This window comes from Cupressus sempervirens, chromosome 4 (assembly GCF_028749045.1).
Source record: "Cupressus sempervirens isolate cs-2001-9-10 chromosome 4, ASM2874904v1, whole genome shotgun sequence".
NCBI lineage: Eukaryota > Viridiplantae > Streptophyta > Pinopsida > Cupressales > Cupressaceae > Cupressus > Cupressus sempervirens.
Genome location: NC_143121.1, coordinates 463,365,020 through 463,388,021, shown reverse-complemented (window position 1 = coordinate 463,388,021; position 23,002 = coordinate 463,365,020). Strand labels below are relative to the sequence as shown.

The window sequence follows — 23,002 nt, the reverse complement described above, 5'->3', positions numbered from 1 at the left end:
GCTCGAAAAAAAAACAAAACTATAGAGTCTGTTAACTTTGCTCTCATGGCCAACATTCACAGTGTGTTTGAACCTCAAACATATTCCGAGGCTAAAGGAATTCCAGAATGGGAACATGCCATGACATTTGAACACTAGAGCCTGTTGAAGAACAACACTTGGGTTCTTTTTGGTCTTCCACCAGGGAAGGAATACATTGGCTACAAATGGGTCTACAAAATCAAGTACAAATCGGATGGAACTTTGGATAAGTACAAAGCTTGTTTAGTGGTGAAGGGCTTTTCTCAGCATTAGGGCATTGATTATGAGGAGACTTTTGCTCCTACTGCAAAGCTGAGTAGCATCAGATTAGTCCTGGCCATGGCAGCACAGTTTGGCTGGAAGGTTCATTAGATGGACGTCAAGAGTGCTTTCTTGAATGGTGATCTCCATGAAGAGGTCTACATGACTCAACCACCTGGTTTCAAGGTTGCTAGTAAAGACCATTAGGTTCTGAGATTGGTAAAAGCTCTCTATGGCTTGAAGTAGGCCCCTCGGGCATGGTACATAAAAATTAATAAGTACCTTAGTGATCAAGGCTTCAAGAGGAGTTCTTCAGACTCAAATCTGCACATCAAGACTACTGATAGTAACATCATCCTTCTGGTTATTTATGTGGATGATCTGATCAACACTGGCAGTTTGGCATCTTTGATTCAAGGAATCAAATAGAATTTATGCCAGTCTTTAGATGTGATTGACCTTGGGCTCATGCATTATTGCCTAGGTGTTGAAGTTTGGCAACAATCTTCTGGTATATTCATCTCTCAGTCCAAATATGCCAGGGCCCTGGTAGATAAATTCCGTATGTAGGATCGCAAGCCTGCATTTACACCTATGGAGAAAGGTCTCAAGTTATCCTCAAATTTTTGATTCTCCTTCCGTTGATGATACTACATACAAGCAATTGGTAGGCAGCCTCATCTACCTCTCTGCTACTAGGCTTGATATCAGCTTCGCAATAGGTTATATCTCACGCTTTATGACAACTCCTAAGGCTGATCATTGGATGGCAGCAAAGCGCGTGCTTCGTTATGTGAAGGGCACTTCAATTTATGGACTTCTCTACTCTCTAAGTTCTAATCCTGAACTTAGTGGGTTCAAAGATTCAGATTGGGCAGGCTCTGTTGATGATAAAAGGTCAACTTCTAGATATGTGTTCAGTTTGGGATCCGGTGTAGTCACATGGACTAATAAGAAGCAACAGACAGTTTCTCTCTCTTCTACAGAGGCCGAATATAGAGGGATTGTTAAGGTAGGATGTGAAGCTGTTTGGCTTCGTCGGATGCTTGGGGATATGCAGATGTCACCAGCAGGACCGACTACTTTGTTTGTTGATAACGAAGGCGTTATCAAGTTAGCACGAAATCTAGTGTTCTATGAACGAACCAAGCATGTGGATGTTCACTGTCATTACATACGACAACCGGTTGAAGATGAGGCTATAGATTTGCAGTTTGTTCCTACCACAAATTAGACTATAGACATTCTCACCAAGCCTCTTGGTCTTGATAAGCTTGTCAAATTCAGAGGACAGCTTGTTGTTCAGGATAGATTAACCATTAAGGGAGGGTATTACGATAATAGATAATTGTCTATTATTAGTTAATGGTAATCTATTTTAAATATCTAGTTAGCTTTCACTTTTCTAGCCTTCTCTGTTAGAATAGAATGTTTCTATTCTTTACGGTTGTTTCCCAAGGAAACATTGTTTTATTCTTTTGTATATATTGACCTTTCGGTCTTTGTTAATAACAAGGAAGTATTTTACCAATTACTTTGTAATAATACATATATACATACATGCATACATACATACATACATAAACAAAAAAATTTGACAAATAACATATAGCATTAATTATATAAATATGTTGAATGTATAGTTGAATACAATTCCTGCAACTGCTCTCGATTGAGGGTATGTAGGTTCTGTTCTGATCTGGTACTTGATGCTATGTCAGTGGGCTGTTTTGCATACAGATTCCCCACTGATATTTCTGCAGAGGGAGAGGCTAATTGATGGTTGATGCTGTCCAAGGTTATACGTCTGAAAGGAAGTGCAATAGTACAATCTCGATATATATTTGATGGAGTTCTCATAAAAGAGGCTGATTTCTGAAGGTTCACATTTTTATTGAGTGATGCCGATTTGATGCCTAAGTCAGATATGTGGACCGATTAATTATTACTTCAGCCCATTCACAATGTTGACAGTATACAGGATATCGGTATTCTTTATTAGTATAGAAATTGCTGTATTATTTTAATTATGGGAGTCTGCTGATCTTTACTGATCTGTATCCTAAGTTACAAGATACGTCGAATTTCATCCTTGAGATTCGATTTCAGCGAATTTTTACCCTTTCCAAACTTCATCTGAATTCTATAATATTTAATAGACAATAATTTTATTTTGAAGTGGTATTGAGATATTTAGTTAAATTATTTAGCACTGTTAAACTATTTTGACAATCTTGTGGATATATTACTAATATTTAAAAATACATAAATATATATAGCTTAAATTTAATGTCGATTTTTTTCCCAAATTTTTACCCTTGCCGAGTGTCATTTGAATTTTATGATTGATGAACTTGAATTTGAATTTGAACCTTGTGACTTAGTCTGTATCTCTCTTTCTTATCTTTGACGCACCTTTGATGGGAGGTTGCATTGGATACTTGTAATTTCCTCTAGTGGTGAGCAATCATGTTTCCTTATGCAGTTGCAACTTCTTGGAGGAAAAGTGACTCTTCCATGTGTGACCTGTCCCTTTCGTAACTGAACATTGTCTTATCAATGTCAGATTTAACTTGTAGAACCACCTTTTATCATTAATCAATTGCATCTCACTGTTCTAATACTGTATCATGTGTATTGCTGTTTGAGGGAGTTGCTGTCATTAGGACGGATGGTCAGATATTATTCACGTTGTAAAAATTCTTAATGCATGAATGGTTATTATCATTATCATCATTTGATTATTATTGCCTTCATTCATACTATGATTTTTTGTCTTCATCAACGCTTGGATTGCTAATGAGATGTATGCACTAGTATGATTGTTTCTCTTAGCTTGACTGGGTTTGATTTAGATTACCAGAATTTGTGAAGTCTTATAGAATAAGACAAATCTTTTATGTGAAGGTTTAATGCACCTAGAGGTGTGAATATTATTGTCATGGAGGGGCATACCAATAGGTGGGAGTTGATAGAGATTTGAAATTTAAATTTTGGGTCAGTTCCACATGGCGTGTGTCTGACCTCAACAATTGTAGGATTGACTTGAGATAAGGTCATGCAAATATCAAAGTGAGAAATGACTCTTCCACGTGGGGGAAATGATATGCATGATATACGGAAAATGTATATGGATGTAGACAAGATATAATTGTGAGATAAAATGCATGATAATGGCATAATATGTGCAGATGTGGATAAGGTATAGTTGACTGTTGGGTGAAGGATATTGCTAAGTGTGCACCATTTTTCAATATGTAATTGTATTAAGCCATTCTGTGCAATTCTGACCATCACAATATTATCGAAATATTAATTAAAATAAATATAAATACTGTATTAAAATGTAGATAAATTATAAACATTACAATATTTTATATATACTACCATTTCTTCTTTTCCCACTTTGTGAGTGATGTAGGGATTGGCCAATTCTATCGTATTTGTAAAGATTGTCTGAGAGTGCAGTTTCCCTTGCATCTTTATGGGGGAGTGTAAATAGATTGGCTGACATGATGGGGCCAGATGAAGGCTGCATAGTTGAGGAAGTTAAATCATTACCGGTCTCATTTATTGTCTTCTTTGATTCCACTACTTGGAGGAGTTAACGAGGGTTTGAAACTTGCAAGCATTTCTAGAATGAAATTTGAAAAAAGCTTAACTGAAGGAGGTTTTTTTTCCCCTCGATCCTAAAAATCTATTTTTTTAACACATTTTTAAATTATTTTGCAGTCAATTCAGTCCTGGGTATGCTCCCGGGAGTGGGGACTATGTCTTTGTTCTATGTACATTTAAGATGTACATGGGATGATCAAATGTCTCCTGAATACCCTGACGTAGGATTTCACCCACACTCATTCTGTATTCTGTGGGAGTGGGCAATTGTGGCAATGTAATTGTAAAGGTCTTAAGTACTTAGTGACTAGTTGTGAACTTAATGCTAAAAGAAAGATCCAGTCTAACACAACTGCCATTTATATATGTATTCATATCACCTAATGTGCATCTAAATGCTTAATCAATCAGGGTGCCTTCATAAGACCTAATAATAAGCAAGAAGCTCAAACATAAAAAGGTAAAAACCCAACGAGTAGAATACTATATTTGCATTATAATTCACTAACTGTATAGCAAAATGGTCTGTGATTTTTTGGTTAAAAATGTAAAGTTTTAAGTGATTGTTTTACACCAGCCATTGTTTTTTTTTTTTTTAAATTTTATTTTATTAAAGAGGGGTAAATGCTTTGACCTAGAGCTATGAACTGGTGAGGCCACAAATGGGGGACCTCATCCCCAATGAGATTTGAACCTTGATGGCAAGAACAACAACATGACAACTAAACTATCACACCATGCCACTATTGGCACTAGCCATGTTAAAGTTGTAAATGTTGAAAGACATTTATTTGATGCTTCACTTTGCAAAGCTACATAGAGTTTCTTTATAGTGTGCTATTTCATGTTAAACTTCAATCCTTGCTTGGAAAGGTTTCAGAAACAAGAACTTTTTTGAGGAAATTAACAGACTGTAATTTTCTGCAGTCTATGACTGTTAATGAAATGGATTCTGTGGAAAATTATTTTTAAAAGATTTGATTCTTCAGGTGCAATTTGTGATGCATGAGGATGAAGAGCCGATTTGGATTGTAGTTCAGAGCTCCTTTATACAATTCTTGAAAGAGTAGATGAAGTCTGGTTGACCCTAAGGCCTAATCCCAAAAAAAAAGGTTTATTGAATATTTATTTACATCTTAACAGAAAATTTGGAAAAAGTTTCATGTATGATGTTTTGTACCCAAGCAAAACTTTTCCTACCATGGTCAACTTCTGATTAAATTCATGCCTTTTAATATCAAAACCTAGAAAACAAGGTATTTTTAAAAATTTTATTTGTGGGTTTTGTGCCTAGCCTTCTTTTTTGTTCTTTAAGGACTACTCTAGTAATTTCTGTTTAAATGTTGCCAAGCGTGGAAAATATGCGTTGCTAGTTTTATCAAAAGTTGACAGGAGATTCAAATAACAAGGTTTTAATCTAGTCAGACTGCATATATACATAAAAGAAAATATGCATTCTTAGTATTATTAGAAGTTGACAAGAGGTTCAAACATATCTGGTTTTAATTTAGTCAAAGACTGTGTACACATAACATGATTGATCTATAGTATGTTTGCTCATATTCTATACAAAAAGTGCTGCAATAGCATACAATTTCAAGTGCTTAGATCTAAATCACATTTGGTTTGTATGTAAAGTAATAAACGAAAACAATCTCACAGAAATAATAATAACCAGGTGCTATTTTTCTTGCTTCCAGCTGGACGTTTTATCAAAGGAAAGAGAACTAGTAGGGTTACGAGCGAGTGTAAATACATTGACATCAGAAGTTCTACGGCTGAAGAAAATGTGTGCAGAGTGGAGAGAAGCGGAAGAAGCATTGCGACAGAAATGGAAAAAGATTGAACAATTTGATGGGCGCAGGACAGAATTGGAATCAATATATACAGCTCTTGTCCGATCGAATCTGGTATGTTTTTGTAAGATTATGCACGTTTACATTGTTGTGTCATTAAAAATGTTGACTGTGTCTGTTTTTTAATATATGCCCACATAAATAATTATAGCAAGTGTAGTTCAGTTACTACAAGTTGAATGGGCTGTTTTTCAGAAATAGTTTTACACTTTTAACTAATTGTTATTGATTTTATGATTTTATCTAAATGTAGTACCCTCAGTTGGAAGATAGGTTGGTACTTTATTTTGTAAATGCTGTTTTCAACAATGTATATGTGACATGTGATTGCTTTTTCTCACCATGTGAGAAAAATGGTTGTAGAATAGCTGTATGTATTTGCAAGGTGGATTGTCGAATTAATTGCCTGTATATTATTGGTAGCCACAGCTTACTTGGATAGGCTGTTTGAACTTTTGTGAACAATTAGATGACAAGGAGAGCATGGTGTAGGATCAATTTTAACCTATACCTTCGGCTTTTAGAAGGATTGACAAGGTTCAATTGATTTATTACAATTCAAATTAAAATTTGGACGAGATCTAAGATAAATGAAAAAAAATGTGGGTTTCTACAAGAGAGGTCTCATATACCAAATTGGTAATTCAGTTGATGGTGATCTAAAATTCACCATTTATTATTGTATTTGGGGATAATGTTCTCAAGTTGCTTGCTTGATATTTTCAATATTCTAATCAGCTTACTTTCAGCTGGTCAACCCAGCTATTTATTGCCTTATGATGTTGGCAGTGAGTGTGCTTGCATGCAATTGTTAAGCTCAATTTTTTGTATTTTTCTAGTTTGCGTCCCAAATTAGACTTTTTATGCCCTTGAATAGGACCTGTAATTTGGTCTAAGAAAATACTTACATAGAGAAATATGGGCTTGTGTTGTTTATGTATTATAGACTTGTTTTAGCTGGGGTTTTGATTTCACTGCAATTGAATTCTTTCTAATTGGTACTACATCCTGTCAGAATGTGTTTTAAGTCCTCCATATGCATCCCTCGCCTCATCCTTATCCTTATATCTTTACTATATTTGAAATTTTCAGTTAAAATATTATTCCTGCTCAGTGGAACGTATATCAGATTTGCCTTTTGGGAGACTTATCTACATTATTTGTAGAAGTTTTGTTGCTATACCAAAGGGTCAGATTGTCTCTATCCAATTTATGTTCCGCATTATGCCAATTTTTGTTTCAGAGGTTATGACTAGTAGTTTCAACACGACTTATTTTTTGTCTGGCTACCTTGGATGCTTTTTAAGTTAGTAAAAAGAATGCTTGGATATGCAGGCTGCTGCGGCATCTTGGGAGCAGCATCCTCTGGCTGCTCGTGAATATTCAGCAAACACAATTATCCCTGCCTGTACAACAGTTCAAAACAAGACAACAGAGGCACATGATCTCATAGAAAAAGAAGTAGTTGCTTTTCACAGAAGCCCAGATAACCGTCTTTATATGTTACCAGCCACTCCACAGGTTGGTTCATTGCTACATTACATTATTCATTTCTAATTACCTTATAGAAGCAAAGCATATAAAGGCAATCACTAAATTCTGAGTCAATACTTCTTTCCTTTCAAAATAGGCTCTTCTGGATTCCATGGGTGTAAGTGGGTCGACAGGACCTGAAGCAGTTGCTGCTGCAGAGAAGAATGCAGAACTGCTAACAGCAAGGGCTGGTGCAAGGGATCCTTCAGCAATTCCATCAATTTGCCGCATATCTGCAGCACTACAGTATCATGCAGGTATTAGGTTATGCAGTCTACAGTTCAATTTGAATTTGTTTGTAGATAATTTATACTCTAACAAAATAAAATTGAGGGAAATACCATATTTCAAGGAATAAGTCTAGTATGTTCTCTTTAAACTTGGTATTATTTATTATTTATTTTTTCTCAATCCGTTTCCTTGGATTGATGCGAGTTACCTGAAAAATTTATATTATTTTTTTTCAAAACATTATTAGGAAAGATTTTATCACTCTCTAATTGCATATTGTTTAGCTGTAGTTAAATATTGAACTTCATACTTGTGAAATAATATATCATGTTCTTGTTCAAAGATTGGGGTAAGCACTTTTGACCTGGAGCTATGAATTGGTGAGACACAAAAAGGGGGCCTCGTCCCTGAGATAAACTCTCAGTGATAACACCTCAGTGGGGTTTGAACTTTGATGGCAAACACAACAACATAAATTAACTATCATACTGCCAATACTGGCTCATATAATGTTTGCTATAGTTAAAAAATTTCAGTTAGTTGGAATCTTGGGCTTGTTTATGGTAAGCTTGAAGGGCCATGCAGAAGCATCAATCTTAAAGGCCCTGCAATTGAGGAAAAATAAGATAAAGAAGAAGAAGAAAATTTTCAACATCCATGAGGCTAAAATTAGCCTATGGGACAGTCCACTTGGTCAAGCTGACTTTTGCATTTCAATCCTTTTTCTTATACAAGGTGATGATGAGTGTTTCCAAGTTCTTGACAATCCCCTCATTGAATAAATTATAGAGATACTGAAAGCTAACTGTCAAGATATATGTCTAGATACATGTCCTTTCTGTCCCTCAAGGCATCACACTCTAAAATGAAATGTTTTTTTTGGTTTCTGCTTTCTCATAAGTGCAAAAAATACACTCTTTTTGTACCATGCTTCTTTTTGCTTTTTCCAACTTCCAGTTTCACAATGGAGTTGATTATAGCTAGTTCTTAATTGAGAAATAAGAAATTGGTCTCTCTGAAGTCTTAGCACCTATGTTTGCTTTTTGTTTATGATCATAAGGGGGTTTGAACTCTTTGGTATAATAATTTTTCTTTCTTCCCAGCCCTTCATCACAAGTGCTCTTGTGGTACTTATCTATAACAAAAGCCTTGCTTCCTACAATAGGAATCATTAAAGCTCCCAAAAAGAGTTTGGACAGTTTTCCAATCCAATAACTCTGCTTCTTTGCATCAATTTGAAGAGCATAAAACGTTTTAGAACCTCCTACAGTTTTCGTATTTCTGCAACCTTCGTAACTTAGTTTTTTGTTGAAGCCAATGCCAAGATATTTGTTATTTGTTATTTGTAACTAGTTTAAGAACTTAGTTTTTTGTTGAAGCCAATGCCAAGATATTTGTTATTTGTTATTTGTAACTAGTTTAAGAACTTAGTTTTTTGTTGAAGCCAATGCCAAGATATTTGTTATTTGTAACTAGTTTAAGAATACTAGCTTCAAAGTAGACCAAACCATGACTATCATTTTGTTGATATTGACTTGCATCCCCACCATTTTGCAAAAATGTAAGTGCTCTTGCAAACCAAGGGTCGATTTAGCAATCAGACTGAGGTCATCCGATATAGAAGTCTTGTTACAAATTTGCTCATGTGGTCATCATTGCCACCTTGCAAATTTAACCAATCTTCAAATTGTTAATATATAAGCCAAAATGGGTAGGGGATAGAAGGGTGCTCTTGTTTGAGCCTAAAATCACTCTGGAAATTTTCCAAAGTGCCAGTTGAAGTTCTGATTTTGACTTTCACGTCCTCTCAAAGTGTCCACCCTAAGATGCATAGGAATTCCAAATTCTTCCATTTGGTGCCAAAGTTTTTCCCTAGGGACTGTATCTAAAGCCTTTTCAAAATCAACAAAGCAAGAAAAGCCTGTTGAGAGGGCTTCTTTTTTCTCCCAAACTTTTTCAGTGATATGTTTCAAAATAATACCACGATCAACTGTAGAATGCTTGGGCCTGAATCTAGTTTGCCCATTTGCAAATTTATCTGTTTCTTCCACCCAATTGTTAACTTCATTTTCTATCATATTGCCAAATATTTTCGCAAACACAAGATTTATCTTTATGGTCATGCGATTGGAGCATTGTTGACATCACTGCTCTTGAAAAGAGGTAATGCTAGGCTAGTTGACCAATCTTTAGGGAACCTATTTGTGATAACCCCTAAACAAACAAGTCAAGGATGATAAATAGAATTTTGTATTTAGAAACTATATTTTATCGTGAATATCTTGAATCAATTTTTAGGATAATTAATTAATTATTCCATTTGTTTTAACATTAAAAACAATAAAGTAATCATGATTAATTTTAATTAATATTTCTCAAGGTAATCATAGTTATTATTAATCAATAATTTTAAGACAAATAAGGTTATTATTGATTAATGTTTTAAGGCAAACATGATTATTGATTAATATTTTTAGATAAGCAAACATTATTATTATTTAAGGGCTAAATGTAATAATCATTTAATAAGGCAAAGTCCGATTATTTTAAGGCCAAACATAAATGGTTAAATGCGGATCTAAGCTTTAATAAAGGGAAGGAGGTTGACCATCAATTGTCGCGGCTTTTAGATACATCTCAGGCAGCGTACAAATAGCCATCGCGAGAGAGAAGAAAAAGGCATCAAATGGGAGAAAGGACATCCGGAGCAGACATCACAGTCGCCAAGAGAAGAGGAATATCCTATGTTATCAACCAAGGCCAGAGACGGAGGTCAGTATAAAACGTAGATAATAACAAAGCTTCTGTAGATACATTTGAGCCAAAATGAAAAATTAGAAAAATCCAATCAAGCCCTTCTAAACGCCTTGCAAAATATGGGAAATTCCATCAATAACCTCAAGAATAATCCATCCTATGGGAGAGATATAAATTCAAATGAACTAGACTGCAACGAATCTTCATCTTCGCAAATTCCAAGACCCCCCTTCCTACCAAGGGAAGAAACACCTATAGAAGAAGAAAGAACAGACCAACCCAATAACAGTACCTTAGATAATGCAAGAGCCTATGCGAGCCTTGAACCTGAAATCAGAGAACTTATAACTTTTGCAGAATTTTGTGAGGGTCAAAAACATGAAATCCCTAAAAGAACAAGGAGATATATTAATAAAGATTTGAATCACAAAGTGAACAAAGTAATATTACCCAACTTTGATGGATCAAGAAAGATGACAGCCCATGCTTGGCTCCAAAAACTAAGCTTCTACTTTACACTTAGCCCAATGACTGAAGAAGATGCCCTTTAGTTTTCCATTCTTCACTTAGAAGGGATAGCTCATGAATGGTGGCACAATGGACTTCTTTCCCTAGGTCATCAACATGTAACCTCATACCAAGAATTTTCTCAAAAACTTATAAACGATTTGATCAAATCGAACTTAAATGGTATTTTAAGGAACTGGCCCATTTAAGACAGCATGGAACAATCGAAGAATTTGCAAATGAGTTTCAAAAACTTTCAGTCATGGTTCCTGACTTATCCCAATGGAGACTTACTTACCTTTTCATCAAAGGTCTAAAAGATTCCATTGAAAACATAGTGAACCCTTTAGAACCTCAAACAGTAGAAGAAGCCATTCAAAAGGCTCAAAAAGTAGAGTCAAACATATCGAAAGAAAGATCCAAGTTTTACACTTCACAAAATTAAAACAAGTAGGAGGGACAAAAGAAAGAAAATAAGGAAAAGACATGTTACTTTGTAAAGAACCATGGAACCCAGGGCATCGATGTCAAGGAAAAGAAGCAATTGGGAAGAGAGAGGAATTATTTAAAAAGGGTTGTGTTTCAAATGTAAAGAACCTTGGGCACGGGACCACCAATGTAAGAGAGGACAACTACATAGGATAGAAGAAGCAGGTACAAATGAAAAGCCAAATAAAAGAATAAAGACGGATGAGACGGAGTTTGGAACACTAGCAGTGGTTACCCAAGAAAGTGGAAAGAGACCTTTTCACGTCAAAGGAACATTAAAAGGGCAAAGGATGATTGCCCTAATAGATTCTGGGGCATCCCACAATTTCATTAGCAAAGACCTTGTAACAAAAAGAAGACAATTTCAAGAATTCAAAGGCTTTAAGGTGATAATGGGCAACGGTGCCCTTGATCAATGCACAAAGATCATTCCATTGTTACAAATTACTCTAAATAACCACACTATAAAAGCAGATTTCTTTGTTGTGAAATTACAAAATGATATTCTTGGAATGCCTTGGATTGACTCCTTAGGCCGCTTTACTATCGATAACCCCAATTTGGAAATATGCTTTAAACATGAAGGGAAAGATATAATATTAAAAGGATTACCTAATGGGTCTCCCAGAATAGTATATTGCAATAGGATTGAACGTATCCTCAGACATAATCAAGGAGAATGGATAGCCGAATGTTTGGTTTTTGATAAATCACCTAATAATAAACATAAAATACATGCTGATATACGTCCCATCCTAAAGAGACACCAAAGAATCTTTGAAGAGATCCTTCCAGGGTTACCACCAAAAAGGGGGTTTGAGCATTCCTTTGAATTAGAAGGAGCTAAACCTGTTATAACCACCCCTTATAGGCATCCCCATTAATACAAAGAAGAAAAGACTATCAAAGAATTATTGTAAATGGGACACATCCAACCAAGCTGCAGCCCATTTGCTTCTTCAGTAGTGCTCGTCAAGAAGAAAGATGGAACGACGAGGATGTGCATCGATTACAGAGCTTTAACTAAGAAAACAATCAAAAATAGGTATCCAATTCCAAGGATAGATGAGTTAATGGATGAATTACATGGTGCACGATACTTTTCGAAAATTGATTTAAGATCAGGGTATAATCAGATCAAGATGAGAAAGGAAGATGTTCCCAAAACAACATTTAGATGCCACCATGGACATTTTGAATTCTTATTACTTCCCTTTGGTCTTACAAATGCCCCAACTACATTTCAATCGTGCATGAATCACATTTTCAGACAGCAATCAAGGAAATTTCTCCTTATATTTTTTGATGATACACTCATTTACAGAAAAACATGGGAAGAACATTTGCAGCACATCAAAGAAGTTCTAAATATTTGAGAAATAGAGTCACTTTATGCCAAATTCTCCAAATGTGAGTTTGGATTAGGAGAGATACTTTACATAGGGCATAAGATAATGTGGAGGGAGTGAGTGTTGATGAAGAGAAAACTAAAGCTATAAAAGAATGGCCAAGACCCAAAACCCTTACCCAACTTAGGGGATTTATTGGGCTATGTAGTTATTATAGACAGTTTGTGAAATGTTTTTCTAAAATTACTACCCCCCTTACAGATTATACCAGAAAGGATGCTTTTGCATGGAATGAAAAAGCACAACAAGCATTTGATGAACTAAAAGTAATTATGAGTTCTTGCCTAGCTTTAGCCATACTAGACTTTACCATACCTTTTGAGCTACAATGTGATGCGTCAGGAGATGGGATTGGAGCAGTCCTCATGCAAAAGAAACATCCCATAGCATTTGAGAGTCGTAAACTCTCGAAATTAGAAAAACACTACTCTATATATGATAAAGAAATGTTGGCTATCATGCATGCCTTGGCCAAGTTTTAGCAATACCTAGTTTGTGGTAAGTTCATTGTGAAGACAAATCATAATAGCTTGTGTTTCTTCCTAAGTCAGAAAGATCTTAATGATCGATAACAAAAATGGGTAAGCCGGATGTAAGCATATGAGTTTGACATAGAGTATGTTAAGGGGGTGAATGATGGAGTTGCTGTTGCTTTATCTAGACGCGTTCACCTCAATATGGTCGCTTGTATTTTAGAAAATTGGAAAGAGGACATTATTGCCGAATATGCAAAAGACCCTGAAGCCAGTAAAATATTAGAAGCGAAAGCTCCAAATGAAGATTTCAAAATACATAATGATATTATACTTTACAAGGGAATGGTGTTTCTGACCCCTAGATTGAGGATGAAGGAAACCATCTTAAAGGAATACCATAATAACCCAATGTCTGGCCACTCAGGTTATTTCAAAACATATAAACAAATAAAAGAAAAAATTTCATGGGAAGGTTTGAAGAAAGATGTCTAGAGGCATGTACAAGAATGTATTACATGTCAGCAGAATAAGGCTGAACAAACACCTTTTGCGGGGCTCCTACAACCCTTACCTATTCCCAAACAAAAATGGGAAAGCATTTCTATGGATTTCATAACAGGTTTACCCAAAGTACAAGGGAAGAATAGTATTTCATAAAAGATTTTGTATAACCACGCCTTTTGCCTGCATCTCATGTTGCTCTAATATTTGGCACTTCCTTCTCTCTTGTTGCCAAACTGTGAAATACTCATTTAGGTAGAAGTGAGAACCCCTAAAGAGCTCCTTCTTGCTTAAAAGATTTTGCTTGCCACATATACTTGACATTACGATTTTAGGGGATAGCTGTTTCATCATGTAGCTTACTCATCCAACATGATTGGCAGATCTGTCCTTGCCAAGCATACTTGTCTTTAAGAAGTCACTTGCATTTAAGAAATCACTTGCAGGATCAAGAGTACATTCATTTTTCTTATGATCTTTCACACTGTTAATAATTATGTTTGCTGCTCTAACTGACCTTCTTTGAGTTCTTGACCTTGCATTCTATCAACTCAAGCATTTGCTTCTTCCTTCAAATCAGAAGAGTTGCTATTGACATGGGCAAGTTTTGTAAACTACATGAAATTTCACTTGATGAGATGCTGTTCTCTCGAACTGAGATGCTTCAGAATTTATCATATCTTTATTTGCCGCTACTTATTTTTTCATGGGTTGCCAGGCAGCATTCATGCCTTGCCACTCAAGCTTCCCTACCAAAAGAGCTTCTTGCAATAAGCCACTTGTTCCTTCACTGATTTGCTACTATTATTATATGGATTTATGCTCTCTTCCTGCTCTTTGACTTCCAAGATCTCTAACCTGCTCTTGGCATTTATCAACTCTTGTACATGGACCAGGTGAGGTGCATGGAAGTGGGGCTGCAGAATCTTCAAGTTCTATTTTGCCTTTAGACTCACTGTATCCATACACCTGCAAAGCGAACACGTTTGAGATTGCTTTCTTATCTTTTGTTCCCATTTTAGATGAGCAAGCCTACGGTTTTTAACATACCAAAACTGCTTGGCACTAACCCAGATCCAGTTCCTTGATTTGACTGATGAGGCAATCTTTATTTGACCAAGACGGTTTGTTTCAACAGAACATCTTGCCCTTTTGTGACTTCCATCGGCAGAAGGGAGTGAGTAACAACTAGCATTATAGAAGCATTGTTATTCACCTGTCTGGCTATTAGAGGCAGCCACAGCCAAATGCCGAAAACTTTCTGAAAAGGAGAGAGACTAGAACCCGTTAAAGAAGAATGTTCCACAGCAAAATCAATTTCAACCCACAACAGCAACTGTGAACCCCACTAGCAGACATACATTTAGCTTTCTCTAGCTGTAGATCCCACTTGTGACCCACCGCAAACTTTGGAGAGGTATGATCTGGCAAAATTCTGGGGAGCTTGCGAGAAAGAATCCGGATCCGGCATAGTCTATTATTCTGGGGTTGAAACCCTGTTGTCTTTTCAATGGATAATGTAATGCTCGTTCTTAGTAGTCTTCACAAAAAGTTTGATATATTTCCTTCTTTCATAAGCTTAATTGAAACTCAAACATATTTTTACAAGCTTCAGCATGGTGCTATCCATGATTTATAAAGGAAATTTTGTAATCTGAATTTGTGTTGTGCATTGTAAACAAAAATTTAATTTGAACAAAGAGGTATCCTACCATCCATAATGGAACATTTAAAAGAGACATGGAGTCATGGGCATATGTCATGATTAGTTATCCTTTTTGTACACTTTGCACTCTGCACATCTCTACTATGACAATTTTGTTGTGTTGTAATGGCTATAGGTAACTTTTTTTTTTAATGATTTGCCCTATTTAAGTAAGTTGTTTTTAAATTACTCGGAACAAATAAATATTAAATGTAAACTTGCAAAGAATATTCTGATATGAACCCGTTGACAGCAGGTGTTGAGGGTTCAGATGCTGGCTTGGGATCAGTGTTGGAATCATTGGAGTTTTGCTTGAAGCTCCGTGGGTCAGAGGCAAGTATTTTGGAGGACCTTTCAAAGGCAATCAATCAAGTACATATGCTTAAGGACTTAGTTGGGAGTGGCCGTGCATTATTGAGCAATGCTTACAGTTCAAGACCAGAATATGAAAGGTGAGCAATCAATATACAGTCAACGTTGCGTCAAAAATAATTTGTGGATTTTTGCAGCATATTTGCTGTATGCCATCAACATTGTTGTGTGATAGAAGTTGCTAGCCAATTGTAGGGAAATAATGAGAATGGCTTTGATTTTAAGTGTATATGTTTTTACAGGACTACATCATATTGTCTTTCTGTGGCTGCGGAGCATGAAAAAATAGCCATGGAAAAATGGTTGCCAGAGCTCAAGGCGGCAGTTCATGAAGCTCAAAAGTGCCTACAAGAATGCAAGAGGGTGAGAGGTTTGGTAAGTATCAATTAAAGAATCTGAGATTTTCATTGTTTATCTTGTAATAAAGAAAGACATGCATGCTTGTGTCGGGTTTTGTGCTTCAGAAAAGGGAACTATACTTTCTTCCCTTGCTGCTTCCTTATATTAGAGTTGTCTCAAAGCTCCCTTCCAAAAGGGTACTGTGGTATGCGATTTTGAGTAAAGTTTTTGTGTCTCCTCACATAGGTTAAAATCTCCTATATATGGCTCATTCACACTGCAGATCAACTGAGACCATCCCTTACTTTGAAATTACCTAGCTTGATATGGCTTGTTTTCTGAAAGGCTTTGGTTTGCAAGTAATGACTGCATTGCTCCGATGTAGTTACAATGGTAACATAGATTTCGTATTGTTTTACAGGTGCTGATTACTCAATTACCGTGTCTCATACCTAAAGTTATGACTACATAATGCTAGATTGATCTTTAAGGGCCCTTAGGACCTTTATTGGCAAATTATTTAGTTTATGAATATTTAAGGGCTCATTTTATCTTCTGATACCAATTCTGTTTACTACTAAAGTTATGACTATTGAATGCTAAATTGATAATTATGGGCCCTTGGATCTAGTTTTGTCAGGCCTTGATTTTGGCTAATGAAATTCACTTCCTCGCTTCTTTGTCTAAATATTTTACTTAATATTTTTAGATTCATTTTCGTAATTTGAACCAAAGCTCCCAATGAATAGTTTGTAGCAACTTTCCTCCGCAGTTCTTGAGTCTCTGGGTGAAACTCAGATAAATTGTGCCCCAATATTGAATAATCTAAACTTAAAGTCACACATGAGAAGTTCTTCATTTAAGGACTGCCATGCAAGTTTGTTTGATATTTTTTAATGTTTCTCAATTATGATTTTTGTGGTTTTGGTTAGATTTAATGGTGACTTTAAAATGTCTTGCTTCTGAAAAGGAAGCAACTGACAGTTACTAGTCCTGGAAGATGAATTGCAGTATTAATAAATCGGTAAACATATCTTTGTTGCAGACCGTTTATGAGAGATGTGGGTATTTGGTAATATGTGCGTAGCAGCACCCTTACATAATCATGATGCCAGGATTAAACTATGTTTTTTTGATGTGGAGGCAGAGACACATATTGTTAAATCCGTAACTCTGATCACCATACTGATCTGACTGTGCAGATCGCACAGAGCTTATCATTCATGAAATGCCTTATGAAGGCGTATTGCTCCTTGTCTAGACATGATTGGCGGGTTATTAAGATAACTATGTTTAAGCATTATCTTAACTCTTAGTTAAGTTTGTCTCAAACTATTACCTTCTTAGATCGCCGATTATGAGACTGCAAAGTGGGCCAACCTAGGAAGGGTCATGTCCCTTAAAGGGACTTGCCCTTTGGTTGATGTATTTATATAGGGTGTGGTTGAAGTTTAAGGACACAAAAATAATAAGTCTGCTCCTTGATCAATACTGCCCTAAGACAACTTGCAGAAAATAAAACACTTCCAGAATTAAATTTATTAATTCACTCAAGTCTGTATATTGAAGATCACCTGCAGCAAGCAGAAAACTAGAAGGTATAATCTAAGTCTGATTTATAACAGAATTTGTAGAAAGTATACATGGTATCAGAGCTGTGGTAGTCGAACCTAGGCTCTGCAAATTAAACAATCAGACTTAATATATATAACATCGTTCTTCTATCTTCAATAGCATACACAATCAGACCCGAGGACAGGTTTGATGGAAAAGAACATTTCGATGCTTGGAAATTCAGAATCATGATGATTCTTGAAGAAAATGATGTGAAATAGTTTGTTGATGCAACATCCAAACAACCTGCTGTTGAACCTAATAAAACTATCTGGAGTAAAGGAAATAGGAAAGCCATATAGATCATATTAGATGTAGTAAAAATGAAATAGTACCCATGTTAATAAAACATCAAACAACATTTAATATGATGAATGCATTATTGAATGCATATGAAGTTAACAATGCAACTAGAGTCCTTGCACTAAAATGACAACTAAATCATATACAGAAAAAAAAGGGAGAATCAATGAATTCTTACTTCCTAAGGGTTGCCATTCTAAGAGATGAACTTGCAAGTATAGGAACCATAATTGATGACAAAGAACTAACACTAATGGCTATAGATGGATTACCAGATTCATTAGAAACTTTCGCACAAGGAGTAAGTGCTAGAGACAATCTTCCCGACTTCAATAGACTTAAGGGGGATTGTCTTCAAGAAGAATCCAAAAAACTTAAGAAAGGGGGACAGTTGAAAACTGAAGATGAAGAACTTCATGTTCTCAACGCAAATTCCTATAAAGGTAACAAGAAGCATTTCAAGAAGAAGGGTAATCAAAAGAATGACAAACCTAAGAAAGATGTATCCAAAATAAAATGCTTCAAATGCTAAAAGTTTGGACACTATAGATCTAATTGCCTTGAGAATTCTAAACAACAAGTCAACTGTAGAAACATTACTAGGAAAGAAAATAACTATGATCCTGAGAATCGTGTCTTGTATTTGGCACTATCAAATGAAGTATCAAGCAAGGCATGGGTGATTGATAGTGGATCATCCCGACATATTACAGGATACAAAGAAGCACTAGACTCTATATCAGAAGAAGTTAATGGTGAAGTTACCATCGGTGATAATTCAACTCTTTCCGTCAAAGGAATAGGAGATTGCATCCTGAAACTAAAGTTACCATCGGTGATAATTCAACTCTTTCCGTCAAAGGAATAGGAGATTGCATCCTGAAACTAAAGTTGGGTAGTGTTCTACATCTCAAAAGAGTACTCTATGTACCAGGAATAAAAAAGAACATAATCTCTTTTACAACACTTGAAGATGATGGACATAATGTTGCTTTCATGGACGGTAAAGTATTGACTTCTTCTAAGAACTCTTCATTTTTAGAAATTAAAGTTGATTGGTCACAGAAAGGGGTACTTGTATGAATTAAATACAGAACCCAGTTGACCTGTTCAAGCATTAATTCATGAAGCTGCTGATATAAATGAAATTTGGCATAGAAGGTTAGGACATCTAAATTTCAAAATCTTATCAACTATGGAGGAGATGGTTACTGGTTTACCTAAATTAAATAAAGATCATTCAAGCATATGCAGAGGATGCGCTTTGGGTAAGAATACCAAAAGTCCATTTCATGATAGTACTAGGAATACTAACAATGTTTTGGAATTAATCCACTCATATTTGTGCGGACCCATGTTTGTTCCTTCTCTTGGAGGATTCTGCTACTATATACTCTTTATAGATGACTTCTTTAGGAAAACTTGGATTTACCTCTTAAAGTGTAAAGAATCAGAAGAAATCCTTAAGAGATTTAAAGAGTTCAAAACCTTAACTGAAAACTTATTAGAACATAAAATTAAAATTCTTAGGACTGATAATGGAGGGGAATACACTTTAGACTTGTTTAAAGAGTTTTGTAAAGAAACGAGAATTAAGAGGGAGTATACTATTCCTCATAACCCTCAACAAAATGGGGTAGCAAAAAGAAAAAATTGAACAATTATAGAAGCAACAAGAGCTATGATATTTGATCAAAATTTATAATATTATCTTTGGGTGGAAGCCTTTTGTACTACTATCTATATTCAAATTAGGAGTTCTCACTCCTACCTTAAAGATAAAACCCCTGAAGAAGTTTTTACTAAGGTTAAACCTAATATAAGTCATCTTAGGATTTTTGGGTGCCTTGTATATATACATGTTCCTAAAGAAAAAATAACCAAGTTAGAACCCTCCGGGAGGAAAGGTATTTTTGTTGGGTATAGTGAAACATCTAAAGCATATAGGATTTTCATACCTAGTCAGAAAAATATTGAACTTAGTAGGGATGTAATATTTGAAGAAGATTTAACATTCAAAAGAGCTCTAAGTTTTGAAGATGAGAAAATACTGAATCTAAGTTTCAGAGGGAGAACATTGAAGAAATTGAAAATGAAATTCAAGATATAAATCTTGAGGAAACTCAAAATCCAAAGAAAAGACCACTTTGGGCCATTAAGACGGTAGAGGAAGCACAAGACTTTGTTGCACCATCTGGAACCTTCAAAGAAAGCAAAAGACTCAAAAGATCTTCTAGTTATGCAACAAACATGAGTGATCTATCTAAATCAAAACTAACCAATGTTTCCGATGCTATTAAACATACATCTTAGAAGGATGCTATGATGGAAGAATACCAATCCATTATTAAGAATGATGTTTGCGAAATTGTTTCTAGACCTGAAGGAAAATCCGTTGTTTCTTCTAAGTAGATATTTAAAATTAAGCATGCTGCTGACGGTAGCATTGAAAAATATAAAGCCAGATTTGTAGTCAGGGGATTCTCTCAGAAAGAGGGAATTGATTATGTTGAAACATTTTCTCCTATTGCTAGATACATCTTTGTAAGAGCAGTCTTGGCTATTGCAGCATCGAAGAGATGGAAAGTACATTAGATGGATGTAAAAACAACATTTATGAATGGAAAGATTATAGGATAGGTATATTTGGAGCAACCTGAAGGATTTAAAACTCATAATCCTAAAGTTTTTATTTGTAGGCTTAAGAAAGCTCCTTACGGGCGTAAACAAGCTCCAAGGGCTTGGTACGAAAGAATTGATAAGTATCTCTCCAATATGAAGCCGATCCAAATCTATATTATAAATGGGATAAAGATGATATGGTAATTTTGGTATTGTATGTTGATGAGTTACTAATAACAGGTGATGATCATCTTATAGATCAATGCAAGAAAGATCTAATAAGAGAATTCGAAATGAAAGATTTAGGACTCCTTCATTACTTCCTAGGATTGGAAGTATGGCAGAATTTTGATAGCATCATGCTTAATCAATTTTAGATATCTTGAACAGATTTGGAATGTGGAACTACAAGTCTATGTCTTCTCCATTGGAGATTAATCTACATAAACTTAAGGAAGCAGTAGCAAAATCACCTTCCATAGATTCTACTCTCTACCGACAGATGATTGAGTCCCTTATGTACTTGGTAAATACTACACTTGATATTTGCTATGCCGTTAACTCCTTAAGGAGATTCATCTAGTTGCAGTCAAATACAAAAAAAGTACTTTAGGATGGTGTTTTAGTTTAGGATCAACGATGATATCATGGATATACCGAAAGCAGTCGTCAGTAGCACAAAGTTCTACAAAAGCTGAATACATTGCAACAACAATGGCCTCTCGGGAAGTAGTTTGGCTTAGAAAGTTACTTGTGGGATTATTTGGTCAAGCCATGAGTCCTATGATTATTCATTGTGATAATCAGTTCTATCAAGTTTTCTGTGAATCCAATTTTCCATGACAGGTCCAAGCGTATTGAAATTACTTAAAAGAGATATGGTAGATAGGAATACTGTAAAATTAGAATACATTTGCACTGCAGATCAGACAACAAATATTCTTACCAAACCTCTCTCTCTCTCAGGAAGATAGGTCACTTTAGGAAAAGACTTGGTATGGTTGACTTGTAATACATTTGTATTCTTTAAACTATTATTAAAATAATTTTTATTGTTCGGCTATTGATTGTTATGGGCTCTACCATTTGTATTCATTATCCAAGAGTTGACGATCTGTGAGATAATGAACACTTGTATAAAAGACATTATGAGAGATGACAATCTTTTAGATAATGTGCTGAACAATAGATTAATATTGTCAGATCTAGATGAGTTTAAGATCATTTGTGACATAGACATTTCTATGCCTATGAGTCACAACTTGGATAAAGGAATAAGTCATTCTTCTGACTTTATCCTGTGTTTCTGGTAGATCTTAACTCAGTATCATGTTGTGATATAGGATTGCCAATACCTATGAGTCACAACTTGGATAAATGAAGAATTTAATCTTTCTTTGGATTTTATTCTATGTGTTGTATTCCATGCAATACTGTTATCACTAGTATAAGTGATAAGTCATATCACAAGTTGGTAATATGACTTAGTATCATGTGTTCAATGATACCACATGCTTAGAAGATTCAGATAAATCTGTAACTCTGATCACCATACTGATTTGACTGTGCAGATCACACAAAGCTTATCATTCATGAAATGCCTTATGAAGGCCTGTTGCTCCTTGTCTAGACATGATTGGCGGGTTCTTATGATAACAATGTTTAAGTATTATCTTATCTAAAATCTTAGTTAAGTTTGTCTCAAACCATTACCTTCTTAGATCGTCGATTATGAGACTGCAAAGTGGGCCGACTTAGGAAGGGTCATGTCCCTTAGAGGGACTTGCCCTTTGGTTGATGTATTTATATAGGGTGTGGTTGAAGTTTAAGGACACACAAAAATAATAAGTCTGCTCCTTGATCAATACTGCCCTAAGACAACTTGCAGAAACTAAAACATTTCTAGAATTATATTTATTAATTCACTCAAGTCTGTATATTGAAGATCATCTGCAGCAAGCATAAAACTAGAAGGTATAATCTAAGTCTGATTTATAACAGAATTTGTAGAAAGTTTACGCATATATGGAAAAAGAGAGTCTTTCCAGAAGCTCAAAATTAGAAATATAACATTTATAAATGGAAAATATGGGTGCAGCAGAAAATGAAACTTACAAATTCTAAAATTTGGAGAAAAGTAATAGTATTGAGGCACTCATTTACGAAATTCAAAATCTCAAATTTTGAGGGCATTTTTAAAATTTATGTTGTTTCATAATCATTGAATTACTAGAAACAGGAAAGTGAATGTATAGAATAATTAGTCTCCAAGTGTGTTGGAGCTCCAAAGGGGCATCAAGTAAGGTATAAATCAACAGCATTATTGATCTTCTTTATGGTAAAGAATACACATTCCAAATAAAAATAATGGAACTAAATAGTTGTAGTAAA

The 23,002-nt window shown here is 35.3% G+C and overlaps 1 protein-coding gene across 3 annotated transcripts in view; it reads left to right on the top strand.

The window, feature by feature from the left end:
* The window catches only part of AUG5 (HAUS augmin-like complex subunit), a 64,977-nt gene that overhangs the window by 28,513 nt on the left and 13,462 nt on the right, over nt 1–23,002 (top strand). For 2 of the 3 annotated variants that reach the window (XR_016363883.1, XM_089825522.1), the window contains exons 5-9: nt 5,598–5,807; nt 7,089–7,274; nt 7,384–7,543; nt 15,618–15,813; nt 15,976–16,108. Coding sequence is in view for 2 of the 3 variants with exons in the window: in XM_089825522.1 (XP_089681648.1) it covers nt 5,598–5,807; nt 7,089–7,274; nt 7,384–7,543; nt 15,618–15,813; nt 15,976–16,108 (885 nt within the window). In the remaining variant the exon portion in view is untranslated. Of the gene's footprint in view, nt 1–5,597; nt 5,808–7,088; nt 7,275–7,383; nt 7,544–15,614; nt 15,814–15,975; nt 16,109–23,002 lie in introns of all 3 variants that reach the window. The other variant, XM_089825521.1, reaches the window with a different exon arrangement.